The 27,521-nt window shown below is 41.2% G+C and overlaps 1 protein-coding gene across 1 annotated transcript in view; it reads right to left on the reverse strand.

Annotated features, from left to right (window-relative positions):
- The window catches only part of CALCR (calcitonin receptor), a 78,328-nt gene that overhangs the window by 27,608 nt on the left and 23,199 nt on the right, over positions 1-27,521 (reverse strand). The window contains exons 4-6 of the mRNA XM_059818986.1: positions 23,422-23,534; positions 19,222-19,313; positions 12,233-12,359 (exon numbers count right to left, since the gene is read on the reverse strand). Coding sequence (XP_059674969.1) covers positions 12,233-12,359; positions 19,222-19,313; positions 23,422-23,534 — 332 coding nt within the window. The remainder of the gene's footprint in view (positions 1-12,232; positions 12,360-19,221; positions 19,314-23,421; positions 23,535-27,521) is intronic.

The following is a 27,521-nucleotide window of genomic DNA, read 5'->3' on the forward strand; positions in this document are numbered from 1 at the left end:
AAATAAAACTGCAAGATGATACAGAAGGAAATCTTCCACCACTTCCATGCTTGATAACTGTTAACTTTGAGATAAAAAACATGTCTGGGGGTTTTGTCTTCTGCTAAAGTCAAATATGTTTTGTTGCAAGTTCGTTGAGGTAGAGGCTCTGTCCTTGTTGTGTCTTGTACAATATGCAGCACAGTCAAATCCAGGACTCAAAGGATTATCGCCGCACCTTCACACTATGAAGGAGAGTAAAATGTCATGAGGTCTCAGTCTGTGGGTGTGCAGGTGACTGAAGCTAGTGGGTTTCAATTCATGAGCAGGGCAGGCTGAGAGGACATAGCCCAGTAACTGCTGCTCAGGCTGGTGTGCCTGTCTCCTGAACAAAGGAATATACAAATGTTCCTCTTTTTGAGAGCCTGGAGACAGACAGCTTTGCACTGCACAGGTTGGTGGCTATGTAGCAAGGGAAAGTGTGATGCCATTACCAGGAAAGGCCAGGTAACTACCAAAGAAAGCAGCTCCTTTGTGGCTCTGGGAGGACGGCCAAGAATGAACCTTTTTTTGGCAGAATACAGCTTGGCAAGAAATTCGATCTGCAAGCAAGGAGGCTGCCTCCTGCTACTTGTTCTCACTGCACTGATGAACACCAAAGCTGAGGAAAGTTCTTTACAGATCTGCAGGAGAGCACCTGAGAAAAAATCTCCTTTATTGTTAATTTTCCTTCCTCATGAAAGCAACCTGCAATGGCCTTAAACTCCGGCTAACTGCTCAGGGGGAAAAGTGGGCAACAGGAATACAGTCAGTCATATTCTCCTCTCTTGCAAGTCTTGCTAGGAGTCATGTAGCTCTTGTGAACACCTCAGCTGTAATATGTAACGAAAGCACTTCAGAAGGACGCTGGAACCATTTCACAGAGAAGAAATAAAATAATTTATTCTCCATTTAGAAGAAGGAGCTAGAACTGGTGTCTATGATGTTTTGCAGGATATATTGGTGTGTTATAAATACTGTTAATGTTCCATTCCTGTCAAACGAGTCCCAAAGGTCCATTTGCCTACACAGGACCCTGCAATTGTGCAGTAATGTAATTGGCATGCCACTCTCCTTGGCTAATTCAGCACCCTCTCATCCCATGCACTTGTCATTTCCCTGTTAAGGCTCTCCTTGGTTATCGGTTAATAGCTTACAGACAGAAAGCTGCAGCATTAATTACCATCACTACCCATTAGGGCAAATCAAACCAAAACACTCAGACTACATAAAACCCAGAATACTATCTTCAACAATAATAACTAAATGTAATGTGAAATAAACTGCTAATTGTTTTTGAGCAGGTCTTCCTAGTAATTCAGTCAGAGTAAAAGGACTAACTCAGTTTTGGCATAGGGAAGTTGTATAGATTCCTGTGTGTTCTCATTCCTGCGATGCTTTCCTGGGTGAAGGGACTCAGGCTGGCACGTTAGGAGGTCTGTGTTTTACACCGGTCCTTGCCAACTCCGGAGAGCCTGCCCTATGGAAAGCAAGGGTGGGATAGCCCCTAGGTGTGCATAATGAAACCTCTCTTTTCAAATGCTCGCTATCCATTGAAATGCCCCTGACTGACATCTCAAATAAATTCTTAAGAATAGGCCAACCAAGGTTATTGATTTTAAACCAAGTCAGCTATATGGGCTATCACGACAGCTGTGCACTTCTTTGTTTAAAAGGAAATAAACATATTTGACCTTACTAGTCTGGTTCCACTTCCAATCTGTGAACCTCCCTCGTGCACGGTAGCAAAGGACCCTCCTTGAGGAGAGTTTGTACTGCTTGCCACGGAGGCCAGACATGATTTATTCAAATCCAGTTCGAGAGCAATACAATATATTCTCAGACATTCTTAACTTAGCGTTTTAAAGGAGTAGCTTGAAGTTTAATTACTGATCTGCCTTACGTGTTTGTTTGGTTGGGGTTTTTTTCTGGCTATTAGAACACTGTTCTATGAAAATATTCTTAAATTCCAAGTATCCATATGTTACACAAATAAGCAATAAAAGGACTTTCCAAAGGAAGACAGTGCTAAGTATTGTAGCTGTAAATCACTGGCTATCAGAATGTCATACTGTTATAAAATATATCTACTATGAGTCATCCATTAAATTGTGTTCCAGTCAGAAACCTGGCACACAGGGGCTTGGGCTAAGATTAATGTTTTAATATACTTTTAAACCATTTACAGAACAAAATGTACACAGTTGCTCAGAGGGTTCCGAGGTTTTGTATTACCAGAAAGCAAAATATGAAATTAAACAATGGGGGATATTTTTAACAGCATCTGTGTCCATGTCTACGCTATAGCGAAGCAGCCAGCCCAGAATTAGGCATTCTGGACAGGAATTAATACACATCCTTGAGTCCCAGCTGCCGCAGCGATTGCTCTCCTGGGGCCGCAGCTTTGAACTCCGCAGGGCACCACACTGGGCTGAGCTCCTGAGGGGTTCCCATGGTGCATCCAGCACTGCCAGCGCGCGGTGGGCACCAGCTCCTCACCGGTGGGGTGCACCATGGTAAGTGTCACGCAGGGTGAGAGGCAGAGCAAAACACAGCCTCGTCATCCCCAGCAAGCTTGGTTTCTGAGCTGGGGTTGCCGGAGGGAGGCAGCTTTTCAGGAGGGCATTGTAAGTATGAGCCTGACTGTTGGGGAGGGCAGAGAGGCTGTCAGACAAGGGCCCCAAGGAGAAGAAAACAGGGGCAGTCAGGGTAGCCGAAAAAAATAGTACAGGAACTACTCGACCTGCTGTTCATTTGGACTGGAAATGGAGTCAGAGTGCTCACAAGGTCTGCTGCCATCTTCTCCCACCTGTAGGAGGTAATGCCCAATGAAATAGGCTAAGAGCTTCAGTTATTCCAGGCACCTCTCCTCCACCACTTTGATGCCCTTTCATTTATTACTCTTCTGTTTCAGGCTACTTCTGTTCAGTCTTAAATACCTTCAAGAGGAGCAGGGTGGCTAGGTCATGACTGAAAATGGGCAATAATACAGGTCTTCACAGCAGTCACCAAAGGGCAATGAAATAGCATGGATGGCATTCATCTCACCTAACCTGGATGCTTGACTTCACAGTATAGAAGTGTAGACTGAAGCAGTCCCTGGAGAGGAAAGAGCACTCTGCATTTAATTCGCCTGACCTGTTTTAGCCAGGTGTGAGTGAAGAGAATGGTCTCTTGGACTCAGACACAGCTGCCTGCACTGGGAGCACTGCCATTTAATCAGACAAATCCCAGTGAGGAAAATAGCTGTGGCAGCACGGTATCAGGGAGAATATTGTGTTTTGGAAACGTTATGGTACTGTCCTTTGCAGGGTAATCCCTTTTGGAAATGTCCATCTTTTGAGGGATTTTTAAAAATCTACTTTCTGACCAATTCACACTCAAATTTCTCACATTTTAGGTAGATCCTTTTAAAGACACACGCTAAGGAAAACTTGGAGAGGAACCTCAAGTTTAATTTGAATTATCTTGAATTAGTAGTTGCTTCTACAAGAGCAAAGTTTCTAAATATAATGGCTTTATATTCCCAAAGAAATATCAAAACCTAAGCTGCTTAAATGTGCTGTTCATGTGGGAGGTCTTGTGTGGAAAGTGTGGGAACAGTTCATTAGGGGATGCCATGTCCCTACAGCATAGCATAGAATCCACCAAAAAGGCAACTGTTAGCATTTGCACTTGTTGATCTGCCTGTGTTTTTAGGGGCTAACGACATATCATCTATTCACCTTTCAGTCTCTCAGATGCATAGGAGACAGTGCAATTGATAGAAATTTATGGTCACCCAAGTCCCACCCTACATTTTTAGGTCATCTTGACTTTCTAGTTACAAACCTATCCCATGTCTTGAGGAAAACCAAAGGAAAAAATAATAAAAAGCCTCAGTAAAGCATGGAGAACTGAATTGGTATCACAACTCAAGTCAAGCACAACTCCACACCAGGAAAGACTAATGGCCTTTCAGGGACCGCTACAGGTCAGTTCTGAGGGTAAAATAAATACACCTTTCTTGATCAGCAGATCTGAAGGCATGTCATGAATTTTAGCAAATCTGGAGTGGATTCACTCATTTTGCACATACAGGCAGCATGTGCTTAGCTATGACAAGCTCATATAAAAACCCCAGTGGCTGCAAACAGCCACTATGGCCAGACAGGAGAATTGCCGTCGATGACAACAAGACCAGGGATGCTGAGAGTTTGCCGACTTTGAAAACAGCTGTCCTGGGAGTGCTCACTTTTCACTGCCGCAACAGCAGAACCTCAGTGTCCAGAAACGGTGCAGGTGCATAATGATAAGGCAGTATGACAGGTTAAATCAGACTTTTCATAGAGACATTTAAATCTGCACTTTGGCCTCTGTGACGGATATTTGGCCTCCATCCTTGCTGTGGCTGAGAGTGCAGGTCTTCCTCACCTGAGCAGAAAAGATGCAGCCTGAAAACCTGGGAACAAGCCCCAGGACCTGATGCCTTCAGCTTTGGGACAACAATGCATTTTGCAGTACAAAGTCCTTTCTGGAATCACAATTCCGGAGGAAACAGCACTCCGCCTCCTATATAGAGGCTGCGTGTAGGGATCACACTGCTGAAATACCATCCACAGGATCTGATAAAGCCTGTGTTGTTTTGATATGAAATACCTTGGGACTGGGCTACATGAAAGCTATCATCCCTCCCTTCGTGATGCTGCAACAGTTTTGAGAAACCTGAGCCTACTAATTGGTACTGCTTTAAAAGAACAAGCAACTGAAATGTAGACAGAATAATTCCTGAGGAAAGAAAAATGAGGAAATCTGTCCCAAAATAAATACTTATTCTTAACACTCTTAAACCTTTTTTTTCTCCTCTGATGGCAGCTCTTAATTTGATGGTGCTTTCCCAATGAGAAAGCAACTGTAATAATGTTGTTGAGAAAGCTCAGATCTTTCTCAGAGATGGTGACTGACTTCTTTGCAGCCCAGATTCACTTGTTCCACATAAACAACAAATACTCTTCACAGAAGTGTCTTTTATGAATGCTGTGAATGTCCTTTAATCATCCATACTACCTATTCTGGCCATGGCATGCCACGTCAGATCAGTGAATCTGACACCACCAGGATTAGATGGTGCTTTGTTTCCTCCATTACTCTGAGAGTTTTGAGAATATAAAAAAGAATATAAAGACCTTGGGAAAAATTATGGGAATTACTGCTCTGTTTCATGCCATTTAGATCCTGACAGATCTGTCTTAAAATGAATGCAGATATTATTCCAGCCTAAAAATTTGTGAGAATTCTTTGAATATTGGCTGGTTCTGAATTCACAATGTCCCTTAGTCTGCATTAATCTCATTGAACCTTGTGGGTGGGGGAAGACTTGATCCTTCCTAGGATGGAAGAAGAGATTCTGATTTACACCTGAATTACTGCAGTGTTATGCCAGTGCAACCCGTGATTTCAATGAGGGTAAAACTGGTGCAGCACAGTCCTGGCACTGCCCATGAGCTTACTGCTGGCAGAAACTTCATTTGTAAGTGATTCGTCAGCATAAAACAAACTCATCCTCCTGAAGGTGAACACATGTTCCTGAAATGAAGTCACAGTCATTCTCTGCTTCCAAGGAAGGTCACCGTGCCCTTCGCTCACAGGCACAGGATACTGTCAGTGATCCCATGCCAGCTGTGCTTGGGTGCCAGACCTGGAAAACAGGAGATCCTGTCCCTGTGCATCCTGCACGGTACTGCTCCATTTTCCTTGTCCCTGCAGCTTTAGCAATGCTGGACAGGACTGGTGAGGAGGAGTCTAGGCAGCAAGTGTTGTTAGGAAGCAAAGAATTATACCCTGAGAACTGCAATTCTGCTGATAGTAGAGAAATGCAATAGCAGCAGGAGGGACTGCCCTCTCCGTGTGTCAGTCCTGTTTGGTGGATGCGGGCAGAGGCAGAGAGAGCAGGAATTTCCTTTCCCTGTCACCTCCTGAGGTGACCCTCCTGTAGACACATGCACATCAAGCACTGTGCTTACCTACACCTCTCAGGCTCAGCCATCACACCTATGAACCTCAGAAATGTGATATGGTGCTTTGTAGTCCAATTCAGAAATGCTCCTTAGCTGGAACAGTTTCTCTCTAAACCTGAGCACTAGAGCCAAGCCTTCCTGTTCTCCCCCTCTTTCTACTGATTTCCCAATTACCAATGGCATCCTTTTTGTGTAAAAAAAAAAGTTAAATGGATCTTAGAGAGATGTTAGTGAGTACACTGGTTCCTGTTTCAAAAGACAGTTTGTGACTGTCCTGTCCTGGTATAACATTTGCTATGTCAGGAAAGAACTTGTGCCACTCAAATACCTGCTCTTCTGTGCTTTACTGGTGAAAGCTAACAGCAAGACAGGCATATGTCACAGGGGAAATAGGAGCGATGGGAGACGCGAGCTTGTCCTCCTGAACCTGCTCAGGGAAAGGAAAAAAATGGCATTGGGTATTTATTTGCAGATGACAAATGGGGCACCTACAAGGCTAAAGCACAGCCTCAGTCCTTTGCTTGTAAATGATGAATTAAAGGATTTGGTTCACTCGCCCACAACAGGCACTTTTGCTCCCTGTTTTACTTTGGAGCTGAACAAAAAAAGCCAGAGTTCCGTCACTCAACATGGTGTGGTGAGACAGAAAACTGGTGGAAACCATTTGACTTCAATAGAGCTTGGCATGCGTTTAACTGGAGACTGACTTTGGCCCTCTTTGACTTACACAACAGCAAGTAATACATTTTATTCACTCCAGGCCAGTTTGTCCTAGTTAAGTCACTGCACAAATACAATCTGCAAACACACAAAATTTGCACAATTTGTAAATTCACAAATATACACTGGGCCCAAGCCTTATTCCTATACCTGAGGCAGCAGAAGGGCAATGTTTTAAACAGCCAGTTGTACCGTTCATTAGAGGAAGGGCTCCTAGGCAAGATGATGACAGCTTTCACAAAAACACTGACCCTCTCCTAGCATAGAATATACGCAAGAAGACTCAGAAGACATGACCACTAGGCATTGGCCCGTAATTCTCTGCTACAAGTTTGGTCTTCGATTACATACGATACTCTAGAATAGCTTTGAGTCATCTCTTTGGGGCTAAACTTGCTGTGGAGGCCCCTGTAAGTAACCCAGTGGAAACAGGATGGAGGAACAGAGGTACTAAGATGAAAGACTTTGGAGATGCTTTGAGAGTGGCAGGAAAGCTTTGGAAATAGTTACATTAATAAAAAATTAAATTAATTTAACAAGAATGGAGCCTCCTGAAGCTCTACCCCAAGTATAATATATGAAACAACTCAGAGGATCAATGCGCCCTTCTACTTTGTGGAGCTCCACCTTTGCTGTTTCCAGTGGAGGCTGCACCGTGGGGATTGCTGGGCAAACACAAGTCACATGTGGCAGCATTTTTGCCATTTGTCTTCACTGGTATCAGCTATGGGCCCCTCATCTGAGAAAAATCTATTTTAATCCCCTCAAGACTCTGCCAGGCTACATCAGAAAGAAGTGAAAGCAGCAAGAGAGGAGGAAGGTAGCGCTTATATGGCAAAAAGACCTAAAATTAACACTGTTCCTGAAATGCTGTGAATCTCCTTTGTTTTCTTGGCTCTCATTCCCTGTCTATTCCTTTGAAAATGCGGGAAGTCAACAGTATTGTAACCCCATAAATCACAATAACTACCCTTAAAATGCACTCTTCATTTTCCCACACAGCTCAACATTTTATTTCCACTGTTTTACAGTGATAGGGAGGAAAACCTAATACACTTGGACAGTCATGGTTTTCACTTGAATTTGTCAACGGTGAGACTATTTATAGTGTTTATAGTATTTATAGTGTTCTATGACGATGCTAATTTTTTTTTAATATTACTAATACCATTTTAATAATACTAATACCATGGCTTTGCTTCAAAAACTGTAATGCTAGCGGACACCAGCTTTTGTGCTTTCTTTCTCACTTTCTCTTGGTCTCAATAACAATGCTCAGTGGGAAGCAGATCAGTGGTTTCTCCTGAAGGCTTGCTTCCTTCAAGGAGATGGGCTTCAGGCAGTACAGATAAACCTGGTGCCCTTCGTCATCCCACCTCATGCCCACAGTGATAGCAACTTCTCAGTGATAGTGAAATGCTTGTGCTGCTGGTCCTGTTAGAGGCAGAGAGTGCATGCTGCACCATCAGCTAGAGTGGCAAAAACTAGCTTAGGGTCTTTAAAGTATACCTACATCTACACAGGGAGGCAAGAACAGGCTTCAGCATATCATACCCCATGTCCAAGGCACTTTCCACCTCAGCAGGAGCTGAGTTACAGATACTGCCAGTGGAAAGGACTGTGTCAGGCTCAGCCCAGCCCACACCCAATCTGTCCTTGCTAAGAAAACGAGATCACGGTGCTTGTAATAAAACATGGATTGCTTTGGGTTCTCCCTTACCAGCTCTGCTGCTGTACCCATGCAAGAGGGGGTACAGATTATTTACACACTAAGGCTTAAATAAGATGTGTGGCAGAGAGCTGGGACTTGACAGTGAGATTGGAGCATGCCTGAATGGATGCTGGGTCCTCACTCTCTGATATACCATGGCCAAACATGAGAGACCGCACAGGGCTCCCAGGAGCTCCCAGTGGAGCACTGGCCTTGCTACGGATTCTATAAAAATGCAACTGAAATTGAAACTTTCATGCCATACAATGACTACAGAAGAGTCTGGAGAAGGAAGAGAACAGATATTATCTCTACTAGAACAGGAAAGTGATAAAAATACAGTAAGAGCTATTAAAGCTTTTCTGGATGAGTTTCCAATTACTGAACCATTACTGATTTGTGACCAAACTTAGTCCTGTCTACAAACATATTTGCATTGGTGCCCATGGAGCTGATCAATTATTCAGTTTCTCATTATCAGAGCTATCCCTCCAGTCATTAGCTGTATCTTCCTTTACCCCCATCAGAACTGAGTATTAAAATTACTAGTCTTGTGGAATACAAAAAATGAAAAATACAGACCTGATGTGCAAGACCATATTAAAAGATCAGTCAGCAAGAGTTTTATTTATATTTTCATGGTTTATAACAGAGAACATAATGTGCTGTTCACAGATCACCCTTCTTCTGTGGGTCAGTCTCATTTAAGAATATGATAGAAGATACCCCTTCCTATAAAGTCTGTTCCAGTAATAGTGTAATTAACACAGTTGCTACTTTAGATACAACATGCAAAAAATTAGCTTATGTAACATTTTTCAATATATGTAAATAAGTGTTCATACATGTGTCCTGGGTTTTTTTTGTTCAAGTGTCCCTGAACCTTTTTCACTGCTTCTTTGCTTCTTGTATGGCCACCTGAGCTCACATCTTTCTCTTCCATCATTTCAGATTCAGATAAACCTGAGAAAAAAGAGAGAGAGAGGGAGAGAAAATTACATAACCAGAATGCAGGAAAAAGTGAGGTAAAAAAGCAAATTAAGATATATTGAAAAAGGGGCTTGACTTACCATTTTACGTGAGCAGGATCATCATCAAAGGGTTTAACACTGTGCAGCAAACTCTATGTTAGTAAGGATGCAGTATGATGTCTCCTCATGTAAATGATGCTTTGGATTGTCTCACATCTTTTGTGTCTGGATACGGGGAGAATGTGGGTGTCTTGGTGTTAGGGATGAATTCCGTCTCTTGCTTCTCCTGTCTTTTCTCTTTGTTATTTAACAGAACTTTCTTCTTTCAAAATTGTATGGATTTGTTGATATCCTCATAAATATGTATTCACTGTAAGTATTTTCCCATGGCATTGCTTATTTAAAATCTATTGTGAAACTTTATGCAGGAAAAGAAAAGCAGGAGCTATTGGGGTGGAAACACATTTATTATTGTGCAGAAGAAGTATCACCAACTTCATCTCTGTCTACAGCCGTTACATATGGGGTATCTGTGACTGTTTGAAATTCCTTCTATACACTTCAGTATTTCTGTATATATTGGAGGTAGGAGCCACACACACGTGTCAAGCTCAGAAGATGCACAGGTAGAAAGTGGATAAATGCATCAAACTACAGAAAGTCAGATGTAGTCATCTTAAAATGGACTTAATATAACAAAGGGTACAGTAAGGGTATAAAAAACCAAGCTATAAAGTCTTAATTTGGTCTTTTAATTGGCATTAAAATAAAAATATTATGGGAATCTATCTGGTGGAATAAGTAAATTTTTAACATAAATCCTTTAAGTCTTCATATACTCAAATGGAGACTGTATGTAATTTCATCTTGTGTTAAAAACTTGCCCCTGGCAGTTCATTTTCTTTTCCCAGTCATGTATTTACAAGTTTATTATGTTACCAAAATAACAGAATACACTTTCTAGTAATGTTGGGAGACTTTGAACATATTATCAGGTCACCTCACCTCTTTTTTCTGATTTTTTTTTGAGGAAGAGAAATCTAGAAAGTGAGGCAAGATCAAGCAGTGAGTGTACCCTCATCCCATACTTGACTGCAGAACAAAAATGGGAAACCCCAGGTCTTCTGGCCCCAAGTTTTGGACCTCATGTCTAGACAGCAGTTCACTGCTGAGTCAAAGACATGCAAATCTGGTTTGGAAGAAGAAAGTACAAAACAAGGGCTTTGCTCAGCAAAGCATGTGCTTAGCTAACTAGCGGCTGCCAGGTTTGCAGCTGGTGTATTCGGTACACAGCTATATTCAGTAACATCAGTGGAAGCACACCAGCTTGGGAGATTTACGTGACTGTATTCAGCACTAAGGGTTCTCTTCATAGTCCAGCCCAAGACCTGAAAGCTGACTGCATACATGAACCTCCACACTGCTCTGGGACTCCACAGCCTCCAGAGGTAACCACTTATGTCATTTCTGTACTGTCTGTTGCTGTAGCAATGGAGGTTGGGTTTTTCATCAGGTGATGCTCAGCATGCTCCTGTGGATCCACCAAAGTGTCTGAGAGCTGTGTCATGACTTCACTGGGGTCAAGATTTCACTTCAAATAAAGATCCAGCCCAAAGGCATTAGACACAGGTTTTTAACGAAATCTTAGAGCACAAGAGTCCTTGCCGTGGCCTGAGCTTTTAGTTTAAAGCACTTCAGATAATTTACTTCTGTTGTCGGGAAGTATCACTCTTAACCTTGAGATAATGATCTTGCTTCAATTCAGGTGCCTGATATCATGTGCCAGCTTTTTATCTTCAAATATCAAGCATATTTTCATTGCATCTTTTGCACAGGCTACATAGGTATGATGCTATGCAGTAAGGAGAAACAAAATGTGTGATTTTTTTAATCATTCTTTTGCTCTTCTATTTTTTAATCTCCAGATGGTCCCTGGAACTGGTGATGTTTTCTTTAGTCTATATATTTCCTGCTTTAATTAGCTTATTTAACCAGTAAGCTTTAATTAGCTTACTTAACCAGCACACATTTGAGAGACACACACGTGATCAGAAAATATCAGGTGGTAATGTTTAATTGCTTTCACAAAATTAGAACCGTAATTGAACGATCTTATTAGAAGACAAGCTGATCCCTGTTGTGACATATAACTTCAGAGATTCCCAAGCTTGCATTAATTTCACATCAGCCGGGGCTGCTTTAACGACAGCAAGCACAATGAGATTGCTCTGTTAGAGAGCAAGATCAGTGCTGGGTGACTGAGATCTGCCATACATATTTATCAGCTGAGAGGCTGGCACAATTTGTATCTCTATCTAAGAGCAGTGAAGCAAGCTATTGCTTTGATTTACCACCTCCCAAGAAAAAAAATGCAGCAAACAGATCTTCTGGGGCGATTTTGAAAAAAGCCATATTCCTCTCTATCCCTGCCCCTCCCCAGTGTGTGTGTCTGTGAGAAAGGACAGGCGGCCCCCAAGAGCACCTTTCCTTTTGGGGGCTTTGTAGGGAAGTGTCAGGTAGTTAGTGCCAAGAGCAGTGGGGATCTGACACAGGAGTGGTGGGGATCTGACACATATTTATACGGATGGGCCGGCTGGAGCAAGTCTGAGGCTTCTCCCTCTTGTACCAAATTCAAAGATTTTTATTGCTTAGTGAAAGATCTGAGCAATGTTAAGTGAAATTCTCAGAATCTGCACCCTCCATGCATGTTTTACCAGGCGGCTGTCATTAACTGGTGAAAGGGAATGTCTGGTTTCTGCGTGGCTGTAGTAATTTTACTTGGGTGTTAAGATGGAGAGGAGTCATGCAGTACTTACAGGATCCCTTTTTACAAGGCCCGGGTTAGGCACAACAGCAATGAGGTGGGCAATTGTAAACACGGAGTTCAGAACATAAGAAAAAAACAAATTCTTATGTAGTGTTATCCTTTGACAGCTGAGGCTCCTGAAAAATATGTAGAACACATTGTAAATTAGTATTTTTCTTCTGATGTCACTTTAACAAGCTCTTTCTGGCAACAGTCTCTCAAGAATGCCTTTTGGCAAGGCGTAATTGGAAAATACATGCCTTGCATTGCAACCATAACCTCTGACAAATTGTTGGTTTTGTTTTTACACCTGTTTAGTACCACATGCTTTTTAGACCATATTGTAAAGAGCCATGTGGCTACATTCTCAGCCCTTGATGCCTTTCTTTATTTCATGGTAATAGAGGTATTAAGTGGTGAAGCAGAACCCTGAGAATTTAGATGCATGTGATACAAGCAATGAACATCAGGAATAGTGCTTTATAAGTAACTGGTCCCTGGAGACTCAATTTCTCAAATATTCAGATTAAAATTATTTGCTACTTTAGGAATTAGTGGTGAGACAGGATGGGAACTTTGGGCAGGAATCTCCTTAAATTACAGGGGGATTTGGGTTGGTATCCTGCATGTTTCTAACTCCAGCTGAGATCCCAAACCAGAAGAGGTTGTTTTCCTGCTCAGAAGGAGCAACAATCTTTTCTAAATGGCTGATTTTGAAGAGGGTAGGATTTCTGCTGTTGTGGGTAGCAGAATTTCACACGAGAAGTTCACAGGATTCTTGTGCAACAAAATCATGACTGCAGTTCCAGACCTGAACCATCTCCCTCTCTAATTCATGCCCAAATCCTCATGGCACCTCCTCTGCTACACCTGATGCAGAGAACAACGCCCCGCAGCGCTCCATGCCCCGGAGCACAGCCTGGAGCTGGCAGGAGGTGACTGCAGAAAGGCAATCATGGAGTTGTTAGATAATGCTGTGATGTCTGTATTCAGTGATCACTGAGAGCAAGCAGGCAAAACTGTTAGGTAAAAAACAGCTAAGAGCAAGTACTGCTGTCTCACTGAGGCAAGCCTCCCCCTCTGCACCAGGAGTCTTTTGCAGCCTGGAACGGAGCACAGGCTGTGACTTTCTGATGCTCTGCGTGTAGAGGCTAATGCAGAATGCACTTTCTTTAAAAACAGAGAGCTAATCTAACCAACTGAACTCTTTTCTGCTTATTTTGCTTGTTTCTTTCTTTGTTTATTTTCCTTTTTTAGCTGCTTGGTCATCTGCCACTTAGTTCTCCTTACACCTACTTTCTGAGTCATTGGATGGAATTCTTCCTTCAGCTTGAGGTCATCTTTGTGGTTATGGTAATCACTATCCTGCAATGCTTATCACTTTTGTTAACCTCCTTATTTACCAAGACACCTTCTTTGGTTCAGGATGTCCATGAGATGCAGGTCCCAGGGGCTAGGAATTAGAGTATCTCTTTGCACTTGCCCTGATTTTATATTCTTCCTTCAGCATCAGCTATTGGCAGCTGTTGAGCACCAGACTGGGGCTAGGTGCACTTTCAGTTTGATCCACTGTAGGACAGGATATTTGGCAAAACAGACCATTCTTTGGAGCTATTTTTCCTACACTGTGTTCTTGTGTTTACTCCACCTGTATTTGCCCCCATCACAAATCCAGTCTAACATTCCTCTTCAGCTCCTAAGCTCTGGTGTTGTTTGTTCAGTCCTGATACTTCCTTTCTCCCCATTCTCCATCACTATATTTTGCCTATGCTACTGAGCCCACTTTTCTTGGGACACTATCATGTGCCCATCTCCCCCTGTCTTTCTCTTGCGGTCCTAGGAAAAGGATTGGTGTGATGCCAATCCTGTTCCCAAGAAATAAAAATTTCCCTATTACTTAGAGCAGCCTCTTCAGCTCCTGGTCACAGAATTGTAGACCCTTGTTTCTCCAGCTGCCTCTCTACATGGCTACCGGTACAGAGAGACAGTCTTTTGTGATCATCTCTGCCAGGTACATGTGCCTCCACTCCCATTCCTGTCCTTCCTCACTGCTCTGCTTGACTTTTGCCAGTCTTACTCCTCTTTGAATTGGACTGTTCTTCACTGCATGTTGTGTTCATTGGCTGTCCAAGCTCCTTTCCCTGCCTGCCTTCCTCTCTTAGTTTTACTCCTGCATTGCTCTCCTACTTGCCTCTCAGTATTCCCCAACTTTTTTCCTTGACTCCAGCTTTCATATTAAAGACCCATCTGGATCATTAAGCATATATTTCCACACTCTCACTTTTTAATTTGACCGTCAATGTTTGCCATCAAACTGGTATAAGCACCTGCCTGACTTGGTCCACACCGAGAGGAGAACATTCTAGCAAAACCAAAACCCTTACTTGATTCATCCTCTCTGGTGGTTTTGACAATCACCTGTAACCTTCTCCTTCTCTGACCTCTCTTACCTCTCTTCCTGGTCCTCTTCCTTCATGGTGTTTTTGAAGGGTCCTTGTCACCCCCCATCCATCTTTCTGTATGTTCCCTACTCTGTTTCATTAATCAGTATGGAAGAAGGCATCACTAAGCCAGTGATCTGGGTCTAAAACTTTTTTGTGTCACTATGCCTCTATCAATTGTGTCTCAGAGTTTCAGAGTCTCCTGTGTTTCTCGTGGTTCCCCTGTGTTTCACATCTATCCTATGTCTCCTGTATTTCCTTTGACAGAGATAGGTCCTCCTATCTATTCACAGAGTCACCCTTACTTTTGAGTTCCTATCTCCACTTCTCTATTGCATATAGGATATTTTGACTTCCAATGAGCTTTTAGCATTATTTTCTTCATAGATCTGCACTGTGAATCTGTCATTTCTTCTCATTCATGAATACCGAGAATACCGATTTTGACACCCAGCCAGTTATTTTCCATCTCCTACTTACTTGTTTAGTTTTCAAATTATTTTCACGCTCTCTACCATGCTCTCCGTTACCCCTGGGGAAAACTCCCAACAAACTTTCACAAATTATCTTTCCACCCGTTATCCTTCTTCAACTCCCTTTAAAAGCCTTGGCAACAATTAGATTGCAGGTGCATCCATAACACACCGTCTATTATTCTGGCAAATCTAGACTTATTGTACTCCCCACCTGTCTTTATAGAAATGTTTTTGGTTTAATAATTCATTTGGAAGGGATTTGGAGCTAGGGGTCCCTTTTTTCTTTTGTATTTTATCATATAAGATAATGGGGTCTCAGTTTGCAACTATAAAAATACTGCAATAATGTGATGATACATGTAACTGTTAGACACTCTACTTCATGAATACTCTGACTCCTGTTATGTGTTACTATTTCTTAGTGATGCTCGTCACTGCTGATTCAGTATTCCCTTCCAAAAGTACTGCAACATCTGTGATGCCAGATCATTATGAATCTTGACACCCAAAGCTGAAAGGAAAATAAATCTCTGCCAGGAAAGACTTATATGTGGGAAACAGCAACCTCTGCAAGCTGTTCATTGCTGCCTCTACAGCCAAAGGCTGTTATATGGCCCTGAAACCATCTCTTGCTATCTGATTGACTGTCCGATTGACAGCTTGCCTTCTATTGAAGGTGAAATAATCTATCGCTGTCATAGCCAGATGATAGAAAACAACTGAAGGTAACATGAACCCTGCTCCTATACAGCTTTATTCTCACTTTCTTATGATAATGGTTTGGTTTCCTCTTTGTCCTCCCATTTTGCAGCGCTTTGTTTTAATTCCTTTCTCTACTTCTTCCTATAACCTTTGTGTCATGTATTAGTCATGGAAGGGGAAGGAGAAGTGGAGGAGGAAAGAGAGGAGGAGGTGTGTTACTGTCTGGAAGGCTGCAAAGATGAGTCTTTCAGCGCAGCCTGGGACCGGTCAGGATTGTGCGTTGTCCGTGACTCAGAGTTAAGAGTGAGTCAGACAGCCTGATCCTGCCTTGCTTGCTGCAAGGATTCACCTTCTTGGTCCATTTTGCGCAGCCAGTTTAACCAGATCCTGTCTTTACTGTCCCAAAGAACTCTGAAGCCTGGGTATAGGATTCCAAATCAGATTAAATTGTGCTCTTCCCAGTTTTCTCAAAGCATTACTGTTCCTGTGGTTTTGAGCTCTTTATCTTTACATAGATGGGAAGGGAATTCATCAGATTATTGGGCAGAGTTTCTAGCTATCTCTGTATCTGATTACTGCACGTTATCACAATCACTCATCAAGCTGCCTCTCTTGAAATTAGCAGAATTCACAACCTGTATTTTGGAGCCATCTATTTTGAGCTTGTAATCTTACAGATTCTTATAGTCTATGCAAAGTCCAAACATTTCATTTTCCTATGTTTCCTAGACTCAGCTTTGGTGGTGGTGATGTTGGGGGCTTGTTCTTTTACTACCCTTCCTGTCTGACAGTTGAGGCACAGACATCTAACTGTATAGCCCTAAGATTTATGCCAGCTTCTTCTGGCTTCTCAATTTGCTAAGCATACCCTTTTCCAGACTATATGGACACCCTCATCTATGATGTACCTTTCCAGGGACCAGCAGCACATGAAGTAACCAGGGAGAAGCTTTGCATAATGTTACTAAGAAAATTACTATTGGAAGGCACACAACCTGAACATATCGATCGATATGCAGCACATACAGATCAAAATTGGGACCAGAAATAGGCTAAGGTGCATCATGTAAGATTTAGATTAAATAATACAGGGACTCTGAGGCTAGAACTGATTTAAGCACTGGCACAAAGTATCTGGGGTTTTGTGGAGCACCTTTCACTGCAGATCTTTAGAGCAAGGCAACCATCCCTTTTGCACTAGAGGTGAGGGTTTAGCAAGGGGTTCTTTTTATCCCCAAATTTATGCAATTATTATGCATGTATAAGCTGGAATTTTGTGTTTGCTATGTACTGATTAATTCTACAAATCTTCATATGTGTATTTGTGGCCAAAAATATACATCTCAGAAATTCACGTAACGAAGTTGATGATATCTCACAATCCAGCATGTAGTTTGTCACATGGCATTGAAGTTTTTCACTGATGCTGCAGAACATTAAACGTACCAATTCTGAGACACTTAATAAATGCCAGTTAGTTTAGACACATAAAAACTCTGTACTAAAGGAGTTGTAGTAAATGTTTAAAACTAAATGGTCAGGATAGAAAATGCACTGGGTGTACTTCATTGCAATTCCTTGGCCTTACAGGTGACAGAATAGCTGAATGTTTACAGAAATACCCTTTGTTTTAAGTTAAGGCTGTAAGATAAAGAAATAGAAAAAATGACCAATTTTTCTCTTTTCAGACTTGGAAATTTCAGTGTGAAAAACTGATTTTGAAAATAAAGGCTCTATGGAGAATGAATCCTTGCCTTTTTGAAAATAAGGCATATATACATACATGATTTGGCATGAGTGGGAAGGTATTCATTTAGAACCTGTTCATAATTCACAGTTATTATTTTGGTCACTAAGATCTGAAAAAAATGCATTTGATGTATTTGTTAAATTTGAATTGGGAGATTTAAGGGTTTATTTTTGGCTTTCATTTTTCTAGAAACATCAACCAAATAAAAACAAATTATAAATTCTGACTTGTATACAAAAGTCATGCTCTTCATCTGTCTGCTGGAAAGACAATTAATCCCTAGAAGTATTCTACACTTCTGGATTGCAAATATGTCTTTGAGCTGCTGAAATAGATTGATGAATATACAAAAGTATATAATTTATCTTTCTATGAGGGTGACGATAAAGAAATAACATCAAAGGCTAGAATCTGTTGACATTCATGTAGAAAGAACCTTACTAATACTCTCACACAGGCCTATTTGTGTTCTGGCATAATTTTAGCTTGAAATAATTTCTTGCAGGCTAAATTACAATCTTGAAACAGTATACTCTTACAATGACAACAGAGATGGACTTTTAATTACTACAGGTTGCCATTATTGTGCAACTATTATTTCTTAAATTCTGTAAAGAAGCTTTTGAAGAAAAAAAGATTTTTTGGTGTTCCATTTTCCTTGTATTCCTGCCTGCTCAAAGAATACTGCATCCTTCAAAGAGTTTGGGGGGGTTCTGTATTCTTGAATGAGGTAAGTTTTTTGGCAATAAAAGTTCCTCAGGTTATAACTGTGTGTGTTATTTATTCAGAAGCATTTGTAATTGTTTCTGTTACTCTTACTTTGTTTCCAAGTGTGCAGTGTGGGGAATACTCCTTTGTATCCTTGGAAACCTTTATCCAGGTAAAGCTGGAAAACTGTTCCCAGACAGCCCTTCACTACTGATTGCGACTGAAGCTGTGACTACATGTCTGATGGCAAATCTGAGCTCCCTCTGTTCCTTCACTGCAGACACATTATAATAAATAGTGTGCAGACAGGTTCACTAAAGGACAAGATTTAAACGCTCTAGTTAAGTTGCTGTACAGTAGCTGCAATGCTTTCAGTGAATAACAATTTAGTCTCCTTTAAAGTTCTGATACAGCACATCACTGTTTTTCTTTTTAATGCTGATGACAGGCTACACACTAGTGCCAGATTCACGCTTAGTGCGAAGTCCTGTAAGCACCTACTGAAGTCAAGAGCTCAGTCCTTCATCATCAGATGATGGTATTCCTGTCCTTCAGGAGCTGGGGGCTCCAAGCCGCTGCCCTGTGCAATCACTGCACCTGCCAGGGGCTGGACCTGCGCTTCAACAAACAATAGGCAACTGGTGAATGAAGGGCCTTACCGCATCCCCAGTTACACCAGTTCCCTATGGGTTGCACTTTTACACCAGTCTTGATAAATCTAACAGCATGATCTTGGCTACACACCACTGGGAGATGTCCCATTGGTGAGAGGATCCTGTGCTGAGACTTTTTTACCAGGATTGTATAAAAAGGCACTCAGAAGAGCTGTTTCTCACTACCATGTCCCCTTCCAAGTTTTTCTTTGGTTACCACTTGAGATCCCTCAGGGGAAGAAGAGAGAGTGTCTGTAAGAAACACTTACTTGAAATAGAAGAAAATTGCCAAGGAAATCAACAGGGATGTTATAGACAAAGCATGGCCAACGATCGCCATATAATAAAGTATGAACGCCATCTGCAATTAACAAAAAGAAAAGGCAAACATGAACAATTTGTAGGCACTTGGGTTTTTTTCTCATTAAGGAAGAATCTACAAAATCAACCTCCCATTTTGTATTTCTTTTCTTTCAAAGGTTTTTTTTCAATATACTTTTAATATCAGCAATCTATTAAATAGCATGACTCATGGTCTAAGGATGAGATAAGTGTTTCTTACATGAGTTTATCTGTTTCTGCTGCATTGAAGTAACTGGGGAGATCCCTGCTCACACTGTGCATCACTAACTTTCCTAAGCTCTAGGAGAGCGCAGCAGACATAATACATTTGGATTTTCAAAAAGCCCATGACAAGTTTCCACGCAAAAAAAAATCACTAAAGAAAATAGATTGCTGCAGGATTGGAAAAAAGCTTTTATGGTTTGAAAGCAGCTTAAACAACAGGGAGCAAAAGCTTAATGGCCACTTTCGGAGATGAGTCAGTGGTTAGGTGCCCTCAGGACTGGTATTGGGGATGGCATTTTGCTCAACATATTCATCAGTGACCTGATGCAGAGAAATCTCTAAGTTTCCAGGTGATACTTAGGTCTTCCAGATAACAGTGAGGGACTCCAGAAGGGCCTCACATAGCTGAGGGGACAAGAAGATGCCATATGAGCTTTAATACAGAAAAAAGTGGGGTGATACACCTAGGGACAAATGATCTAAACCCTGCCTACACAATGCTGAACTCAGAACTGGAAACCAAACTCAGGAAGGAGATCTTGGAGTCATCCTGGCCAGTTTTCTGAATCATTGGCTTACTGTGTAATGACAGCCAAAACATCAGCAAAATGCTGGATATCATCAGGAAAGGCACTGAGGCACTGGACATCATTAAAATTTACATCGCACATCTTAAATGCATGTGTGTTTCTAGTGTCCACGGCATATGGACATGGCAGAGCTAGGAAAAGTGCAAAGGTGGCAACTAAAATAACTGAGGTAGAGTAGCTGTGTTATGACAAGTGGATACAAATGCTGGGATTCTCCCCTTTGGAGAGAAGTCAGAGGGGGCTTATGATTAAGGCCAACAGAGTCATGAAAGCAACAGATGAAAATTATCCTCAATTCCTACCACAGTAGAACAGCACACCCTGAGACAAATTCAGGTTCACACTGGCGTGAACCTTGCTATTGGGCAAATAGATGGTCCTACAGTGCTGTGAAGCCAGTATGCACGAACAGATAATTGGGCTTTCACTTTGACTAATAGCAGTGAAATCTAAGATAGGCCTATCCATATTTTGTATGCCAATAGTGAAACAAAATCGTGGGACAGCACCTGGGCTGCAGAATGCTGTGATATTTAAATGTCATACTTTGGTCTCAGCCAAGCTCTTAAGCATCACCCAGCTGTCAGAAGACTGCAGGAGGCTAAAGGGCATGCCAGGCTTCACGATTGCTTTTTTTTTTTTCTGAAAGCACTAATATAGTATCAGCATGTCCTGAAAAAAAGACTAGCTAGCAGGCCTCAGTTTCTTTGCTGGATTTATCTTCTTTTCAGCTCCACTTCATTCATTTTTCTTTTGTTATGCATGAGCAATTTTCCTTTTTTCAACGATTAGATGAACTGCTTTCTGTAGCCCTAAGTTTTGTCACTCATATTTTTTTGGTGTTCCCAAGTAATTTTAAACTTTCATTTGAAAACAAATATGAATAAAATTCAGAATACAAGGCCATTCCTCTTAGCAAAGGTGCACTTCTTCTTATCTAATCTGTTCTTCAGTCATTTTACAACTTTGGAATCAGCTCCTGCTTTCATTAACCTAAGTGGTGGTGGTCTGATTCGGATTTAAACCAAAGTCACATTTACACGATCCCGACTATATAGAACAGACATGATCTGAGTGTAAATATCATTCACCAAATTACGGAAATCTATGCATATTTACTGCAAATACCCTAGGTCTGCCAGTTTTCCTTCACAAAGACTAACCACAACATTGCTAGTGAGTGCAAATGCTTGACAACTTGTTCTGAGAGCACCAGCAACCTCAGAGAGGGAAGACCAGAGTGCAGAGAAGATGAAACAACTTCCTGAATACAGAGTAGGGGGAGAGGTTTTTACCTGTGTGCATGTGACATTTCTTCCACTCCATATCAAGTGGTTGCTATTTTTTTCATGATATTTGATTGACATAATTTTTAAGTCTGAATTTATTTTACAGATGAACTGTTCAAAATATGTCGTTTTGCTGCCTCACTTGTATACAACCCTTAGCCTGAAACAGCTAGAAGTAGGAAAGGCTTCCAGATAGCTACATGCAAGTCTACATGCACCCAGAGGATTCTTGGTTATTCAAACTATCTACCTTTCAGCATACAACTGCTAAATCAGGTTAACTGTATATCTGGGACTCAGCAATAGCATTTCTGATTACTCCATGTAAACTTACTATGGTAACTGCTCAAAAAAGCTTTCCATATATAACAACAAAGACAGATCAGAATGGACTGAACCGTCAGCTAACAAAGCATATGGTCTACCACCACATTTTTAAGAACTGGCTTCAATAATTTTTGTTTTTAAATGATCTGTCTCAAAAGTATAGCATGTTGGTATTTCCAGTTAACTTCAAACAAATAATGAACTATTTTATTAATTTCTGCACTCCTTGAACTGGCGATCTGTCATGTCCCTTCTGACATATAGGCCTTATAACACCCTGACTCATCAAATTTTTAGCTTATGCAGATTTTGTCATCCTGGGCTAGTCCTACTAGGAATACTTCCTACTCAGTTAATTATATTATCTGTAGGTACATGAAAACAGTCTAGAAATGAAGCATACTCCTGTTTTTGAAGACTTGGATTAAAGGTCACAATCTAACTTGGCATTTCTGTAAAGATAGATTCTTTCTGCATTTTCCATCATTTTTTGTTTCAGAAGAATCTCGATGTACGTATAATTTTCCTTTGTGTTCTATCTGCACTTTGCTTGAATGATGTTCAAAACAGTTCTTCTGGAAGGCATGGATAATAGGTAACAGAACTACATTTTTTGCCTCCCTACATGGGCCAACATCTGGAAAAATTATATTTTTATGGTGCTTCCATTTAATGCCTCTGTGAGCTCAGATTGTTACTATTATTCTCTCTTTATTGCGTAGGTGAGTCCCATTTTGCCATGATGGTTCCTCATGATGCAAAAACTTTTAGTATTCACTTCCTGCCAAGTCCAGTACACTTTTCCAAGGCCCTTTAGGCTGGATCATTGCTAAATAAAACCACATACTGCTTTTTGGGTGCATAAAAAAAGATCCTCCAACATAATGCCCAAATCAAATAATTTTTTGCCTCTTTTCCTTCCACAATTCCAAATAGTCACAAATTATTCTGTCACAAATCTGTAATCAGATTTTCCTGGAGCTCCACTCACATTTGAGAAATATGTTTGTTTTCATGAGCTTCCCTAACTTAATTTTTTTTAAGCTTTTCTCAGATTTATCTCTCCTTGTTTCTTTTGGTGCTTTTCTATTCAGTTTTCTTCTTCCAGCTTAGCAACTTCATTTTGGAAATATTAATGCAAATGCTTAAATCATTATTGTAAATAGCCTCAATGGCTTCAGTCAAACTGTTAAATTTGTTCAGGCTTGTAGGATTTTCTGGATTAATGGTACCTTCATAAATACTTCTTTTCAAAGGGAGTGAGTACAGGGTGATATTCTTTACTTAAGAAAAATAATTTTAATTTACCTTAATATTTCTAGCCCTGCAGAGAAGACATCAACAGCTTGGAAGATACTTGTTACAGAAAGCAAAATTGAAATTCTAAAGGATCATTTTATAACTGTTGGACACTCAGGGAAAATCATAGGAATTAAAAAATGCATTTGAAAAATACTGCAAAACTTGTTACATGAATTGCTACTAAATTATCCACCCTGTAGCAAACCTATATTTAGGTTTGAGCACTCATCAAATAATTTTAATAAGCTAAAATCACGAGGACAATGCTATTAAATTCTTGTGCAACAAATAGAGCTGAAAGATGAGAACTATTCTGATCTCTCTCATATGCCTTACTGCTAGACCAGCCCAAAACCATTCCCAAACAATCACTGCTTTTTTAACTGTAGCATACCTTCAATTTTTCAGAGGTGAAAGAATTGCACAGGGTATAGTTGGACCAAGTTCGGTTGCTCTCAGGATGGCGGAACCAGTTTCCAGTTTCATCACAGTATTTTGAAGCCCTCTCTGATGATAAAATGCAATAATAGTTATTTTAGCATATGTATATTACACATTTAAAAAATCCATAAAAGAGAATTTCTATGTTTGGAAATAAAATGCCTGTGTAACAAAATCCAAAGGATTTTCAACTTGTACAATTAATATACATTTGTCTATTTTGTTTTTTTTTCTCAGAGATTTATCTGATGGTACACTTGTTTATCTGTCTCCTTTTGTCTTGAATGAATGCAGTACAGTACATATACCCAGCCTTCATTCAAATGCAATTATTTATGTGATAATAATTTTTTTAAAGAGGCTGTTGAAAGCTGTTTATGGAAGAGAAATAACGTTCGGCCCTGACACCGAACCTGACGGAAGAGGGCACAGGTAGGCAAACACAGTGGTGTCTGCATATTGTTAGTTCTTGTCCCAACCTGCAATATTAATGTTGGAAAATGGATGTGCCCACTGGCTAGCATGCAAATCTAACTTTTTGTTTTCAAACATGACACTTGCTAGGACATGCTGGTATCCATACACAGATGCTAGTGGACTGAATCTTGCAGCAGGGTGTCAGGTATCAAGGGAAATAATTAGTTAAAAATACTGTGTAGGAAAAGGGCAGCAAGCAGTGTGAAAACCAGAGCCTGGGTGCTGGAGATGGGGACAGCCCCAATGCCAGCCATACACCTATGCAGAAGGGTGGAAGAGTCCTGCCCAGCTTCTGGGCCAGCTGAATCCTGCCAGGGGTGAGCGGGAGCACTGCTCATTTTCCTCCAAGGCTGCAAAGCATGCAGGCACTGGGAGAAGCAGCCTCACAAACATTTTGGCACAGGTCCCAAGTGTCCAGTTTAATTTAAAATGGCTGCAGAGTTCTCTTTTTAAATAATCTGATGTGTGTTTGGCCTCTCCACGTGTGTCTCTGGTGCTGGTTCCTGCACTGCAGGTGGCTCTGGCATCCTTCCTGAAAGCCCTGCCGTACGGACCGCTCTCCAGGCTTGTGCCCCTTCGCATGCATCCTTTTACTGTGGCAGGAGGACGGTCGGGGCTTCAGCACTGTAGAGTTCTGAGGGATGCCTGGAGCCACAGATCTGTGCTGTGCCTGTGTCCTCCCGGCCCTGCTTACATTTCTGCCTGGGAAACCCTGGACGCTGAGGTGCAGACAGTCACTCCTAATCACCTGCCAAGTTTTGGACTAGTTCCTTTGGCCTTCCCTCAAGCATGAGCCACATGGGAGTCACTGGAAAGTTTGCCCGAGTAACAAAGGCAGGATAAGATCAGAAACTTAAATTATCTGATGCTTTCTTAGATAGTGACACAGCTGTTTATTTATGAAAAACACAGTTTTTCAAGTCTGACTTTTAAAATAGTCTAAAAAGTCTATCTTGATTTCCCTTTGCCTATTCTAGCTTTATAATTTTATTGGCTTTATACATAGATTATCAACATTTGCAGTTAATACACTTTTACAGAGCCAATTACCATTTAAACATACACATTTTCATTTTTTTGTGGTCAACATTTGCATTTAGTTTTCTTAATCAGCTCTGATGATTAATGATTCTATTAATTTGAAAATTCATATTCCCTCTATACACCCCAAAGAAAGCAATTGATCATACTGGCAAGGTAAGGATTGTATAGACTGAGCTATCTTCCTCTGACTAGAAATACTCTTTATATAGTGCCATTGCAAAAAAAGAAAAAGACAATCCTCCAGAACACAGCATACTTTCAAAATTACTCTGAGTTTCAAATCATTGTTTTGGGGGACTTGTTGAAAATCAATACGTGCATCAACAACACCAAGAGGAACAGCACATGTCATCTCAGCTTTCCATCACTGCAGCTTGGAGATAATCTCAGACTGCCTGTGTAGCAATGTTCCCATTGTACTCATTGCCAGATATTATCTAAAGCTGGAAGAAGTTTTCAGTCATAGATAAAAGATTAATGGTTACTCTACCAAGGAACACAGTGTACAAACATAGTACCTACTATCCCATGCACTCTGCAAAGTACACGGCTCTTGTTAATATGCTATAGAGTATAATGGTAATATAATCTATCATCTCTGTACTTTAGTGCCTAGGTAGGCACTCTGCCGAAGTTTAATGATGTGGTCTCTGTAAGTTAGAGACAAGCCTGTTGCCTCATACTTTTCCTTTAAGCCAGACAAACACAACTGATCCTAGTTTGGAAGCAGCCATGGCCCATAGATTTCTTGCTGTGACGTTGTCAGAATATGCGACTGGGGGATAAGCCTCCCTACTGCCCATCCCAGTAACTCAAACAGGTCAAACATCTCTTCTAAATCTATGTTTTTATACAGAAATTAATCTGTGAGTCTGTAACCCTACCACTGTTCTACTGCAAGTTACTCTACAGTGGCCCAGTAGCAGGTGTGGGATGATGAACCTGGCACGTGTTGGTTTTTACGCTAATCAGAAGAATCTAGTAAACTCTGAAGAAATACACGAGTAAGCATGGGTAAGGCAACCCTAGCAAGGCAAAATGGAAGTGTGGGCTTTAAGATTATTAAAATACTGTGGGAGTGATGAAGTGTCTAAAATATTAACCAGTAGTAATAGTTTTGCATGTGGTATTGTTTGTGCTACCAATAGTGCTTTTATGAATAATATTTTCATAAAAACAACACAGTCATTTATATGTAACAAATATCTTAACCCAATAACTCTGGAACAAACATGATAACTCTATCAATCAGATTTTTTACAATTAGACCAACTCTATAGCTAGCACATGTTAAAAGGGTCAACACCATCTTTTTATTTGTTGTTGAGTTATAACCTGGAAGTAGAAAGAAATTTTCCTCTGTTGCAGTGCATGCTCAGCACATATCAGACATTGGATTCTTTGCCATTATTTGGATAGACCTCTGTAAGGCTTAGTTTTGCAGATGAGGGAATAGCTGATGTAGGACATCTGATTCACTTACATCCTCAGTAAAATATTCTAGAAGAAAATTTTTCAAAAATGAAAAAATCACCTGATGTAATACAATGGAAAACTTCAATTCCAGTGTCTTAATAAGTGAAGAATTATCACCAGCATCAGAATGCCTCAGTCATCAGAACTGGAATTTGTATAATAGAGTCATACTGTGCACTGTGGGGATAAGAATTGATATTTAAAATACAGCTGTCAAGCTTTTTAAGAAGCAGGACAGAAATACATGGAAGGGCAGGGGGAAAAGAAGCAGCTGGACAAGGAGTTCAGATTTGTTTTATTTATCACTGTCTAAATGATATCACTTCAAGACAGGAAAATAGGACCAGCAGGAATCCAGAGCTGGCTTTTTTAGCCAGAGTCAGGAAATTTGCATTTTGTGGCAGCAAGAGAAGGGCCCTCCCAGGCCCAGCCCTCCCTGTGCTGCTCAGGGTGCTCCAGCAGGTCCCTGGGGCTCCTGCAAACTGAGCATGCTGCTCCTTGCCTGCAGCCTGCTGTGCTCACAGGCACGTCGCCCTACTAAAGCACTGTGCCACGTGGGAAGGAGTACATGATGGACTGGGTGTGCAGAATGGGAGACCACAGTTGGGAAGGTGCTTGGATTAGGGGATGACTGAGGAAGCAGCCTCCCTGCCTGCCAGGAGCCAGGGGGTGGAAGGACCGCAGCTGCTGCTGTGACCCCAAAGGTCTCTCTCCCTGTCTGAATCACAGAATCAGACAATTACAGAATCATTAAGGTTGGAAAAGACCTGTAAGATCATCAAGTCCAACCATCAACCAACACCACCATGCCCATTAAACCATGTCCCACAATGCCTCGTCCACACATTCCTTGAACACCTCCAGTGAGGGTGACTCCACCACCTCCCTGGGCAGCCTGTGCCAATGCTTCACCACTCTCTCAGTAAAGAAATTTTTCCTAATATCCAGCCTGAACCTCCCCTCACGCAACTGGAGGCCATTTCCTCTTGTCCTGTCGCTAGTCACTTGGGAGAAGAGACCAACACCCACCTCTCTGCAACCCCCTTTCAGGTAATT

Source organism: Gavia stellata, chromosome 6 (assembly GCF_030936135.1).
Source record: "Gavia stellata isolate bGavSte3 chromosome 6, bGavSte3.hap2, whole genome shotgun sequence".
Taxonomy (NCBI): Eukaryota; Metazoa; Chordata; class Aves; order Gaviiformes; family Gaviidae; genus Gavia; species Gavia stellata.